Source organism: Trichoderma asperellum, chromosome 3 (assembly GCF_020647865.1).
Source record: "Trichoderma asperellum chromosome 3, complete sequence".
NCBI classification, from domain to species: domain Eukaryota; kingdom Fungi; phylum Ascomycota; class Sordariomycetes; order Hypocreales; family Hypocreaceae; genus Trichoderma; species Trichoderma asperellum.
The window spans coordinates 704598-717564 of NC_089417.1; the positions used below are offsets into that span (position 1 = coordinate 704598).

The following is a 12967-nucleotide window of genomic DNA, read 5'->3' on the forward strand; positions in this document are numbered from 1 at the left end:
ATCAAGTATATCAAGTATATCAAGTATATCAGGTAAAGTTTTATATCCTCTCAAGCGGGGGTCAGAAAAATAGGGACCGCAAAATGAATACGTACGTACAAAGCTACAGTAAGTAATCGATCGCTTTTCACTGCGTTTTCTGTATTTACACTACACTGCTAGTTAAGCATCTCAAATTTTGCATAATACATTAGTACATGGCGGGTACATGACGGTGCTGTCATGTCTTTATCATCTTCTCTCCCCGTCTCGAGCAGTAGCAGCATGTGCGTATCACCCTAGCTCAACCTATCATTTATGATATATGCCCTTTTTATTCCGATACCCGCATCTATGCTCTATCAAAGGCCAATAAAAGTTTATCACATGTGTATATACTTAAAACGACCGCTAGTATCTAATAGCGGGTTTTACCTAGCTTGGGCTGCCGATCTATTTTAAATGCCAAGCAGCAATACTAGCTGCCGCAGCGATGAGAGCATGTGCCGTGATGCGTCGTTGTGTGGAAGATACGACGCAAGATGCGCCACGTGTCTGCGGATCTCAGCTGCTCCAGGCTCTGTAGCCTCGTGTTGAATAGACAAAGCTGCTAGTCCTGCTAATTTTTTGGCCGCCGCTTGGTCAGGCATTATACTGAGAGCCGGTTTCGGATGTTGTACGAAGAAGCTGCTATTTAACACGGAAATGAATCAAGACACGACGCTAGATTATGCATATCGTAAACGATCTAAGACTTTGACCTCAACATATAGGACAGTATCTATAGGAAAATACGTGGTCCGTCTGGTCCCAAGAGATGAGCCACTCACCGGCAGACTAGTAATCAAATGAGCGACCATTGATGCATGTTCGTTGTTGAATTTGCTATCCTCTTCTTGGTGGCATTTCCCTACGCCTTGGGTCTCCCAATTGTATAATTTTTGGGGGAGGGAAAGTCTTGATCCGAAACCGCGTAAACATAATATTCAGCTAAAGATACGGACTCGATGTTGTATGTAAATAATAGCGAGATTGTATATCGTGAAAATACCTGCTCTAATCTCCCTCTGTGATTATATGCCCGCTAAAATAATTATTAAGCGCAGTAGCATTAATGCTGCTCTCTCATCACCGTAATGGCCAATTATATGATGTTAGTAATCAACTCCAAAATTTCCTATTTCAGAATGTGTAAGTGGATACGCGGTCTGTGCTGATTATCGACATTAGTCAGAATCTTGGACTAAACTTCCTGACAACTGGCCACCAACGCTGCGCCTGCTATATACCGTCACAGACATCTTCTTAGCAAACTTGAGATGTCGAAGTCAATGATCATTGTCAATCATGAGAATGGTAGGCAGCCGGTCCGCAAATGGACCGCAGCTTCAGACGCGAATCCGTCGTTGGAGAAGCTACCAACCGGCGGCGAATCCTAATTCCGATAATGGTTTGGACGCTGATGAGACAACACCGCGGACGTCGTCTGGGCCATCAGCTAGACCGTTGAGAAAAGGGCTTGAGTTGGAATTCATTAACATTGCACATCCTCATGATGCCACCTCCTCAACCGCCATTTCTAGCATTCGCTCACACGCAGCACGAGATATTCATGCTTCGCGTCGCGCGTCGGCCTCGCAGCCGAGGGTTGAGAGGAGAATAAGAATGCGAGTGGAGACCGACGGGGACTCTCATTTGAACATGGCTTGGCCAGTAGACTTAATGATTCCTATTTACAACGACTTGTTTAATTGCTGTGCGCGACCTATAACAAAGCTTGAGCATTTTCTTCTCGCATATTGTAAGTGTCATCCGGCTGAGTAGCTTTGAATTCTTTCCCTATATGCCACTAACTCGCCATAGATGCAAAGTCAGTTATCCCAAACGCTCGGATTTGGTGTCCCCATGGCGACGAGGAGTCCTTGTTCCTTGAAGGTGTGAGGCTGTATTGGCTCCCCTTTGTAATCACAGACACTGCCTTGTTAGCTGGTATATTTCTATCCTCGTGTCGTAATCTTGCACTCCATGGGTGTCACGCGGAAGCAAATTACGACTATTCTCAAATTGCAACGATGTACAAGCTCGAGTGCATCAGATATGTAAATGCAGCTATTGCCGCAGAGAGACCAATCATTAACGAAACTATAATTGCGATAACCCTACTGCTGTGCGCAGATGACGTGAGTCTATATCGATTCCTCGAGAAATGTGGCGAGATAGAATATCTAATAGAAATATTGCATAGTTTATATGCAAGAACCTAAATGCCTCAGTTCTGCATTTTCAAGGAATAAACAAAATGATAAAGTTGAAAGGAGGCTTATCAAATCTCGGCACTAGCTGGTTTTTGGGAAAGGCTCTTGAATGGTGCAATTTGGAAATGATCCTGAAGACGGACTTCAAAGGTTAATCATCTTAAAAGTACAGGGGATAATATATGAAATCCCTAGTTATTTGTATACTAGTTTTATGGTAACAGAGCTTCTTTCAAAACTTCTCCACATAAGGAAGCAAATCTGGCTCCAGAGTCTACAAAGGCCGGTGCTGTATATGTAAATGCAAGAGACTGCTGGCGACCTGCACATAGATTAGCTTCAGTCCAAACTGTACTTAGCTGCTCTAAGGGAAATTATGGTCTTATGGCATAAGGTTTCACCTTTTTGTTTTCGATACCACCATTGACGGTGAAATGCCTGGCCCAAGGTACATCAAATATCCCCATCAATGACTGCCAAGGTAACATGCACTCCTCAATGTCCGAATTCTCGAGCACGATATCAAGCCACAGCTCACTGAGTGAACTTATCGACTGCCATAGTGCTGAAAGAGACCGATTCCCGGAGCGAAGCGGTTGAACCAGTTACGAGGAGTGAAGAGGGGGTGAGGAGATGACGGAATCTCAAGTTGTGAAAATCTCATCTTTTCCGCTATTCTTGACTAAACAAACAATTACAATTAAAGGCTTTTGTTACATGACAGCAATGTCTTTGAAAGCCACAACAGTCACTAATGGGCCAATCATCTGGCTAGTGAATGAAATAATAGCCCGCAACAAGAATTGACCTCTATATTGAGCGAGGATGCTACGTTATAGCTAGAGAAGATAAAAGCTTATTGCTAGTGTTGCATATGCTGAGATGACACCCATTCTTATATTGGTTGGCTAGTCCTTTGGTGTTTTGTCTTATGATATCATCCCCTGATAATTAATCCATCATGAATTTGATCTGATGCGGTTGATATTCAGTATCTATAGGAGGCTGCTTATATTCTCGCGAACTGTATCCTCCAAACTTTTCCAGCCATCTTGTTGAGCCCACTTCTTTAACAGCTTCAGTGGAACACTGTCATCGGCCGTTACGGAAATTGCCGCCGATTCCGGGAGATCGCCAACAAATTCATGGGTCGGATAAAGACGTCGCAGGATAGCCAGGACGTCATTCCAATTGAAAGGGCCGGCCCAGGCTTGGATTCTTTCTTCCTTGGTGTCCTCGTCGAGAATGGCCGCGACATGGAGGACTGCAACATCTCTGACATTAACATAGATTACTGCCTCATGCTATTAACACACTGGGTAAAATGAGAGGGTCGAAGTGAGACTCACATGAGGGCATCATGCTAACGGCACTTGTGTCACCCTTGTACAATCCGCTCACCCAACCGGCTGTACCCCTTGCATGGCTAGGGTGCAGCACAGTACCCATCGTGGTAAATGGGCTCACAACATTCAGCACAAAGTTGGGCTTTTCCTCTTGAAGGAACTTCCAAACAGCCTTCTCAGCCTCCACCTTACTCGCCATGTAGGTAATCATGCCACGGCTGGCATCGTATGGTGGTGGAGCCCACGCCGCTTGCACAGCCGCATCGTTCCAGGTGTCACGGCCAACATGTCCCGATGCACCGGGGACAGGCATTATGGCAGAGCCAGCTGAAGATGTGAACACGAATCGTTTAACGGAAGGCTCCGCAGCAGCCGCGCGCAAAAGCGAAACAATTCCAGACACAGTTCGTGGAATAACTTCATTCGGGTCCGGGTCCATGTTCGAGACTGTGGCAATATGAGCGATAGCTGCAACCCCTTTAATGGCAGCACCAAAGGCATTTGGAGCTCCAAGATCTGACACCTGGACAAGCTCTAGATTGCCAGCCGCATGCTCAGCCGAAAACACCTCATCTTTGAGCCAAGACGCCTTAACGGGGTCACGAACTGTCCCACGCACTTTATATCCCTGGGAGAAGAGTTCCTGTGCCACATGTGTCGCAATGTAGCCCGTGAGGCCGGTCACGAGGACGACGGAACCTTTGGGGATAGCTGTAGTCAGTTCAGCCATGATGCTATAGATTTATCAATTGGTGATGAGATTGGTGTCTGATGATAATTTAATCTTGATGAACAAACTCTTTCCCTCCGCGATCTATTACTCATACTTATATACATTAATTACTCCTCTCTTTACCAAAGATACTGCTCCCTGAGCCGCCTTGCTGAGCAATCAGTTTCACAATTAATAATTATCATTCGTTGTTATAAAAGGCTCAATAGATTGATAATCACGGGCAAGTGTTCCGTAGAGTAAGGAATCTTAGCCGGGGATCACATCACGAAGCTGACTAGCCACATCCACAGTGACCGACACTCAAACATTAGCGTGATTCGTTGCTTCAAATGTAGCTCAAATAAGAATAAAGCCGTGAGAGCATGAAATAGTTAGTATTATTGAGAAAAACACACCCGAGGTTGGAAAAAAAAAAATCGTCCGAGGAAGCGATGGAGAAATTACCGTTCTAGGAATGTGTGCAAAGAGTCCCTCTGAGAGTCTGTACTTCTTTCAAGACTACGCTGACGGATTTAGACAGATAATACAGATAATATGCCAAATGCAGGAAGTTAAACGCCTGCCTAGCGTATTGTACCTCGGGTGATGAATAACATAGTGTTTGATGGGGGAAATTGCTAGTTATCACATTACTGGCTTGGAGAGCCGCCACTTGATCAATCTTTTCCGTAGTCTGAATAAGCAAAATTATTGATGGAAGTGTCATTTACATCATATATCTTCAGCCTGTTTATTGAATATCTAATGTGAAACAATGAACCTGTTGAATTTGAACCAAAATGACAAGTTTTTTTTACATGGCCAGGGATCGAGATGGAGAGTTCGTACATGGACTGTGTCTATAACTAAGTCATGGACTCATTGACAATTTCTGCGGAGCGGAAATAAATTCTCCGCATACCAGATGCTTGGTAAATAAAGACACCTAGCCACATCACTGTGCCGAGAAGTATTCAAGGAATTACACAATAAATGAAAAGAGGCTCTCTCTCTTCACCTCCTTACGCTTTGACGGCCGCCAACTGGCTAGGTCGGAGCGCCAAGACTTTTTTTTCCTCTTTTGGAAGCTGTACTATTTTAGCCGAGCTAATGCCTTGCCTTGACTAGAATACCGTAATCACCAAGGGTAGCTATTTTATCCTAGCATCATGCTAGAAAAGAAAACAGCAATCCACTACCGAGTTTCGCGAAGGGATACGGTAATCTAGTCTGCAAGCAGTCTGATTAGCATAGCAAAGCAAAGCTATTTCCGACCGGACAAATCAGGTCGGGACATAGGATGTATTCGCGGGTTCTGGCTACCAGCTAATGGCAGATGTAATGACCAACTTACATTTATCTAATGACGGAAGAGATGACAGTAACAGGATGATTATATATCTATCCCACTTAGAGAAAAGTACATAGATTTCGGAGGCAGCTCAATTATTCCATTACGTGACTATTTTCTCGGGGTCCAACTTTAATTGTAGAATATTGGATACGAAACACAGTACCAACATGTAGGCTATTGTTCTGGCAAAATCCCTTACACAGATTCTACAATTTCAGGACACATCACCCTAAAACCATTATCCTACGTCCTAATGGGGCACCTAAAATTCTTATTTTACCTCTAATCTGTCTTTTCTTTCGTTGCTTCCATTACTGGACCTTCTAATGTGCTATAAGCGTAGATATTCTGAAAGTTAGTCTGTTTTTGTTCCAGACGGTTTTGGAACTGTGTTTACATTACTATTATCATTATTTTAATGGACACGTGTGATTTAATATCCACTGATGAAGATCAATGATATTACAGCTTGCTGCTAATAATGCTAGCAGCCAATGCGATGAACCTATTTCTCTGCTATTTCCGATGACAAATAGCCTCAAGAGCACACGCGGACAAAATAGCTATGCTGACGAACTCCGCAGCGGAGTGGAAATGTCTTGAAATACTTAAACAAATCCTAGTAATGTATACTGTGTATTGGCGGCCTAAACTTTGGCCGCTGTACTCCGTAGCTGCGAACATATCCATCGGCTCCGTGAAAATTTTGACATTTAACCTGCTGTTACATCTCTTTTTCTTCTTTTTAAGTCAGCTTATTAGTTCTTGATAGGCTAGTCATTCATCATATTGCAGACTGTCCGCCCAAGAGGACCTTCACCATGTCCTCCAAGCCAGGATCTCAAACAGTAACAAGCACTAATGACAATACAGACGACGAGACTAAACAGCCAGTCGAAACGGCAGAGCCTTCAGATCAGCCATCAATTTCTTCCACGGCAGTGGCTTTTATTCTCTTGGGACTGAGCTTACCCGTTTTTCTCATTGCCCTGGACACTTCCATTGTTGCTACAGTTGGTACCCCCATCACTAGCCAGTCTGATAGTAGAAACTGACTAACCAATTTGTGCGTCGTTCACAGGCTATTCCTTATATCACAGATCGATTCCGATCCACGCAAGATATTGGGTGGTACGGGAGCGCATATTTCCTTGCACTGTTCGTTTCTCTAGACGATTTCTATTGTATGATATATTGGTGCTAATATTGGTCTACCCAGATGCTCACTACAGCCGATAAGTGGTAAACTCTACGCGACATTTTCTCTCAAAGCAAGCAAAGCTCCTCCCGTAACGTTTATGCGAAAAGTCTAATCTGACCGCCAGTAGTGGACATTCCTCAGCTTCTTTGCTGTTTTTGAGCTCGGCTCTCTACTATGTGCCACGGCTGTGAGCTCTAATATGTTTATCGGGGGGCGTGCTGTTGCAGGAGCCGGAGGAGCAGGTATCGTTTCTGGTGCCTTTTCCATTGTTGCATTCATTGCTCCACTCCAGAAAAGACCGCGTAAGAACTGCATTCTTCCAATATCTGCCCCCTGAAGTTAACTCAAAGAAATTAGTGTATATCGGATTTATCTCCTCGTTTTTTGGAATTGCGACCGTAATTGGCCCTCTGATCGGAGGGGCTTTCACAGAACATGTATCATGGCGATGGTGTTTCTACATCAACCTACCAATCGGTGCAGTAGCCGGCCTGGTGTTGATATTGGTCTTCAACCCGCCCACGAGAGCAATAGAAACAGAGCCCATCGCCCGCCGCATCCGGGCTCTCGATCTTATCGGTGCATCTCTCTTCATTCCGGCAATCCTGATGGCTCTACTTGCGCTTCAATGGGGAGGGTCCACATATGCCTGGAAGTCAGCGACTATCATCGGACTTTTCCTCGGCTTCGGAGGTCTCTGTGTAGTCTTCGTCATCTGGCAGGTTTACAAAGGCGAAGAAGCCATGCTGCCCATGACCATACTCCTCAACCGCACTGTTGCTTTCAGCAGCCTGACTCTAGCGTTTGCATATGGCGCAATATTTTCAGTCGTGTATTATCTTCCAGAGTGGTTCCAAGTCGTCAAAGGGGCTGGTCCAATCAGAAGTGGCGTCATGAATCTCCCGACCTTCATTCCGCAAATCGCGGCCGCCCTCCTATCTGGAGCATTGGCCCCCAAACTAGGTCCTCTAAACCCCTGGGTCTATATTGGTTGTGCTCTCATGGCTATCGGCATTGGTCTCTATGGTACATTTGATCTCTCTACGCCCTCCTCACATTGGATAGGCTATCAAATCCTTCCGGGCATAGGATTTGGCTTGATGGCTCAAATGCCCGTTGTAGCGGTGCAAGCATCCTTGCCGACTTCGCAAAGTCCTCTTGGCGTTTCTACTGCTACTTTCTCTCAATTCTTTGGCAGTGCCATTTTTCTCGCAATTTCTCAAGCTGTTTTTGCCAATATTTTCATTAATAAGTTGACGGTGGACATCCCCGGTGTTGATTTACAGAGCCTGCTTGCCAGTGGCTCAGGGGCTATTCGCGAGCTGGTGCCCCCAGACGATTTGCCCGTTGTTCTGGGGGCATTTAACCAGGCTCTCGTAGGTACATTCTATCTCTCTGCAGCGGCGTCTGCAGCTGCGGTTCTGATATCGTTTGGGATACCTTGGATCAACATTAAAGGAAAGAATTTGGTTATAGAGCCCGGAGCATAACACAAGGCAAAGGTTCATGTTCATGCTTTCCTACTAGTAGTGACCTACAATGAAACCGAGTTTACGAAGTGCAGTTCATGCAGCAAAGAAGTTCGCAGCTTCATATTCACGAGCTTATCGACTCGTATCAAATATATAGCCATTTTGAACTATCACCAGCACATACGACAATAGGTAGTGGAAAATTCGGGGTCCCGTCAAGTTCTACAATGCGGTTCAAAGTCTTCTATTTTTGGCTCCTCGGCTTCCAAAATCGGAAATACACGGCCCCTGCGTCCGCAACCTTTGAAACTGAAAACTATTTTCTTATGTGACCTACTTGTTTTAAAACGGGCCTTTTTTGAAGCAAACTGAACCCCCAACAGTTCAGATACGTACTTGTATCATTCTTAGCCATTCTTAATTTTAATTTTAGTTATTTTATTTATTTTATTTCTCAAGAATCCAACATTGGTTAACCCCAAAACAAGGAACATTGCTACTTACACTCCCTTTGAGATACCCTTGCCACATCCACCTCCATTTCATGCTACGTGTTCCTTGACTCCCCCCTCTTGCCACCATGTGTGCAGATTGCGGGTTGAGGGGTCTGGATACCAGATAGCATGTTTTCGCAGTTGGACTGAATCTAACAGAATTATATTCACGGGCGATCAAGTGGAATGACGGGCCAAGGATGAAATTCTTTTGCGCTGGACTGGAAAGCGCAGCGAATGGAGCGGACGTCACACCGGGCTATAAGACATTGTCAGGATTCAGTTGTGCTTCAGGACACACATTTTCAAGCATATATATAACTTTTTATATAGTAAGTTATTTTTATAAGGTTAATAGAGGTTAATAATTGGCTTATGTTAAGTTTTGTAAAGTTAATGCTGGATTATAGTTAACTTATAAATAATTAGCTGTTGGTCTATATTTAATCCATGGTATGCGTTATTATAGGATGATACATTATAGCATTATCCCTCCTTAAGAAAATTTTACCTGGCTTTATTATTAATAAAGTTAGTTTATTAAATATATATACTATTATATATGCCTTAAGCAGTATAAGTGTCTTTTATTAAATTGCTATAATAAATAAAGCTGGTAGTCTTATATCTGCTGTTTTATATAGCTTTTGGTCCGGCAGTGTAGTGTTACTTAAGTCTATTGTTTTAGCATCTATTACTCCGGATATAAGTCGCTTGGGAATGAAACTGGGTATCGTGGCTATCCTTAGGGGTATTGGATCCCTTATCGGCCTGCCAATCTTGTGCCATTATGTGTGCCTAAGAGGGCGTAGCTGCAGAGCTTCCCAGCAGCACGAGAGAGGGAGGAAGCTGTCAATCACTTGACTGAGAGGCTCTGTACAACAGATCTTGCCTGGCGCCGCAAAGCGGTCCCTCTGTCCTGGTAGGTACGTGGGTTGGTAGTCCCTTAGTAGTAGCAGAGGGGGTCAGGTCATGGGAGCTATTTCTCGGACAGCCATGTACTGGATTGAAGAGTACCTACCGCTACTGCCTGTGAGAACACCGCAATATTGGCAAGGACGGCGACATGGAAAGAGTTAATCGACTTGTCCAAGGATGGACTACCTACATATTCCCCTCGCGTCTCGATTTTCTTCTCTTTTCCTCTTCTCCCATCATCACCACCACCACCACCACCACCGCCTTTGAGGCGTGGCGTCTCGCCATTCGGCGCGAGCAGGCGGCCCGCGCCGTCGAACGGGCGTTTGTCCGCGGCTTTGCCGCTCTTTCAACTTAAGTCCCTTCTTTTCTTATGTTCCTTCTGCGCAACCTTGCACAATCTGCCCTTGCACCAGTAGATAGGCCGGTGATGCTTGGTCGAGTGATCGAGCGGAGGCACCACTGTCCGAAAGTTCTGGAAGTGGCCCAGAACGACAGTCAGGCACCTTTCCGCGGTGTTCTGGATAAGTAGGCAGCCCGAAGGAGCTTGTCGAAACCAAGACCTGACTAATTGCTTGTATATAGCCGTCAAAGTAGACTTTGTAGATTCTTAATTCGTCACTTCTCTTTGAACGGATCCTTTAAGTGCTTGCTGTGTGCTCATCGATTGTTCTCGTGTATAATTATATCTGTCTAGACTGTCAAGGAACCAACAAAGCTCTGCTCTCTCTTAATCTGCTGCAAAGAGATAGGCCGGAGCACTGTCTCTGACAGCTTCAGGCTGACAATCGCATCAACATGTGACGTGATGTGCTCGTTGACCGCCTCATATACCACATCAACGCCACCAGGATATCCACCACGGCTGCGTACAACCCCCTCCCACGCCTCAATCACTCGAGGCTGTATACTCATACACCATGTTGCTCGCCAAGTAACAACAGATTGCCGCAAATAGCCAGGGATAAGCTCATACTTGAATAAAGTTGCCAGCCCCTCTCGTCCATACCATATCTCCATCATCTTGAGCTTGGGCATGTAACAAGCTGCAGATTCTGCTGCTTGGAGGAGATCCATAATCTGTGTAGGACATGTTGTGGGTGCTAGAAGCTGTGAAGTAAGGGTAAGATGGCTTAGGTTTGGCCATGTTGAAAATTCAGAGAAAAACTCTGCAGCATCTACCATGAATGACGCCGAGAGGACTTCTACGCCGACATTCACTCGGGCAAGCTTCTGACTGAGATGAATAGTGGGAGCATGGGCTGGCCAGCCTTCTCCTAGAAAGTAGAGCGGGTATTGTTGGTTGGAGTTTTCAAAGATTGTTAACTTGCCCAGCCCTTCGGTAGCCGAAAGAAGTTCAAGCAACGCTGTGAAAATGTTAGTAGCTAGCAAACTTCAGTTATGAATTACTCACATTCATGCCAGCTCTCGTGCATCTCGCTAAACCACTGCATCCATATCTCATAGTGGAATTCACGTAAGCCAGAGAGGTGAGAAAGAATCTGGGAGACTGTAAACGTCTCCCATCGGCGATAATTCTGTAGCCTCATTTCAAGGCGTGTCACAGCCGGAACCATTGGTGTCTGCGCCCAACACTCTCGTTCATCCTTAATGGGGAGCCAGACATTTCCAAAGAGACGCTCAAGACTTCTTTCTGGTGGGATAGACCCCAATACAGTCGTTTCCCATCGGTGTTTGTCGGGCTCCTCGCTTCCGGCGATCGACATCGGCTCGACCTGGTGTCCCGTAGCGTCGGGCATAAAGGTTAGGTACTTGAATGCGTGCTCGTTATCGCTCTTCGAGTACAGGCTAATGTCGAGGGTCAGGTTCCCATTTGGCTCCCACGTATTCAAAGCTGTGAATAGCGACTGGAACGATGCCAAGATGAACTTGTTCTCGCTGTCGCTTGTCTGCAATGCTCTAGGATCCAAAGAATCGCACTTGCGGCAGTTGTATCGCTCAAGCTCTATGCAGAACCATATATAACGCACATGATCCCGGTTGCGCAGCGTCATGGCGTTAAGTTGGGCGATGCGTTGGGACGTGACTCGTATATATGCAAAGATGTGTGGCTCGATAACAGCCTGCCACTCCCGTGACACGACAGCAGCATTGGATAATCTGCAGTTCTTGTCATCTGTCAGGGCTTCGAGAATCATGCACTTGATTTCGGGAGGGAACTGAGACCAAATCATCTTGTAGTGTGAATGGTCTGGGATGACTTGTTGAGTAAGTTGATTTTGTCCAATGATTGCTGGCAGAAAAGGGTAGTCGGCTTCTTATAGTTGAATTTGTGGCGCATTGTGCTTTTGTCGAGGGAACCGTGGAAATCTTTCTGTGAGTCAAATATGTGCAGCCTTGAAGGTTACAACCGCGAACATTGCAACCGTAAAGTAACGCATCCTTAGACAAAACTTTATTAAGGAAATTTAGGTTGTTCCCCGGTAAAAGCTTGATACGTTGTTTGCTCTGTGCTGTTGGGCGACGCTTAGATAGGTGGGTGATGCCGGGATTGACCTGGCTGGATGAGGAAGCGCCTAACTTTAAGGTGAAGCCTTAAAGTTGGTTACTGAAAGTGGAACCAACGGGTATAGAAAATTGGCATATTAATATAATTACGGAGTACAGTTATGGTAGATTAATCAGGACCGCCGAGATTGATCGCAGTTAGCCAAACAAAACAGTAGTGGAGTAAATGAGGGCTCATGCGACCATAAAGGGGGGTCCTGCCAAGTCCTCGTCTCAGGGTCAATGTCATCTCCTTTGGGCATTAGTAATAGCTCACGTCTTTTTTGTGTGCCTTGTAACATGTATGTTATACATCATCTGCCTTTATGTCGTTATATTTACGGCAATAGTATAAGATGTGTGACATGTTGATTTGTGAGAAGGGGATACAATCTCTATTTAGAAGCCAAATTGGATAACGAAAGGTAGAAAGAGATGAAGAAAAAAATTTATCATTTTAGAGGTTATCTACAGAGATCACATTTAAAGTCAAAGCGAGGGAGCCTACAGAGCTGTAACAGCTGGTTTAATGAAAGACTACAGGTAGTCCACAACCCAGCTTTAGTCAATCGCCAACACTAGCTGGTTTGTATTAATTTATATCTGCTATTTAATAGCCGGGCAGATAATATTAGAAATATATTCAAAGACTCATTATAATAGTTTCCATGGTTAATACGAACCCGTAATTTAACCACGTAATATGAGTCGAACTTCTATGCCTC

General features: G+C 45.0%; 5 protein-coding genes across 5 annotated transcripts; 3 read left to right on the forward strand and 2 right to left on the reverse strand.

Moving 5' to 3' along the window:
* Window positions 1-1256: 1256 nt before the first annotated feature.
* TrAFT101_004833 (uncharacterized protein) lies at window positions 1257-2486 on the forward strand. Its single transcript, XM_024898721.2, has 3 exons — window positions 1257-1780; window positions 1843-2159; window positions 2225-2486. The coding sequence occupies exons 1-3, from the start codon at window positions 1327-1329 to the stop codon at window positions 2387-2389; spliced, it is 936 nt and encodes a 311-aa protein (XP_024759803.2). The 5' UTR covers window positions 1257-1326; the 3' UTR covers window positions 2390-2486.
* A 743-nt stretch (window positions 2487-3229) lies between these two features.
* On the reverse strand, window positions 3230-4310 carry TrAFT101_004834 (uncharacterized protein; the record flags this gene model as incomplete). Its single annotated transcript, XM_024900365.1, has 2 exons — window positions 3230-3528; window positions 3584-4310. The coding sequence occupies 2 exons, from the start codon at window positions 4308-4310 to the stop codon at window positions 3230-3232; spliced, it is 1026 nt and encodes a 341-aa protein (XP_024759802.1).
* A 2160-nt stretch (window positions 4311-6470) lies between these two features.
* TrAFT101_004835 (uncharacterized protein) lies at window positions 6471-6962 on the forward strand (the record flags this gene model as incomplete). Its single annotated transcript, XM_024909921.2, has 3 exons — window positions 6471-6662; window positions 6731-6807; window positions 6869-6962. 3 exons carry the CDS (start codon window positions 6471-6473, stop codon window positions 6960-6962), a joined length of 363 nt encoding a protein of 120 aa, XP_024759801.2.
* An 87-nt stretch (window positions 6963-7049) lies between these two features.
* Window positions 7050-8340, forward strand: TrAFT101_004836 (uncharacterized protein; the record flags this gene model as incomplete). Its single annotated transcript, XM_066127295.1, has 2 exons — window positions 7050-7152; window positions 7208-8340. 2 exons carry the CDS (start codon window positions 7050-7052, stop codon window positions 8338-8340), a joined length of 1236 nt encoding a protein of 411 aa, XP_065983406.1.
* A 2087-nt stretch (window positions 8341-10427) lies between these two features.
* TrAFT101_004837 (uncharacterized protein) lies at window positions 10428-11929 on the reverse strand (the record flags this gene model as incomplete). The annotated part of the gene is made up of 2 exons (XM_066127296.1): window positions 10428-11101; window positions 11149-11929. The coding sequence occupies 2 exons, from the start codon at window positions 11927-11929 to the stop codon at window positions 10428-10430; spliced, it is 1455 nt and encodes a 484-aa protein (XP_065983407.1).
* Between the last annotated feature and the right edge of the window lie 1038 nt (window positions 11930-12967).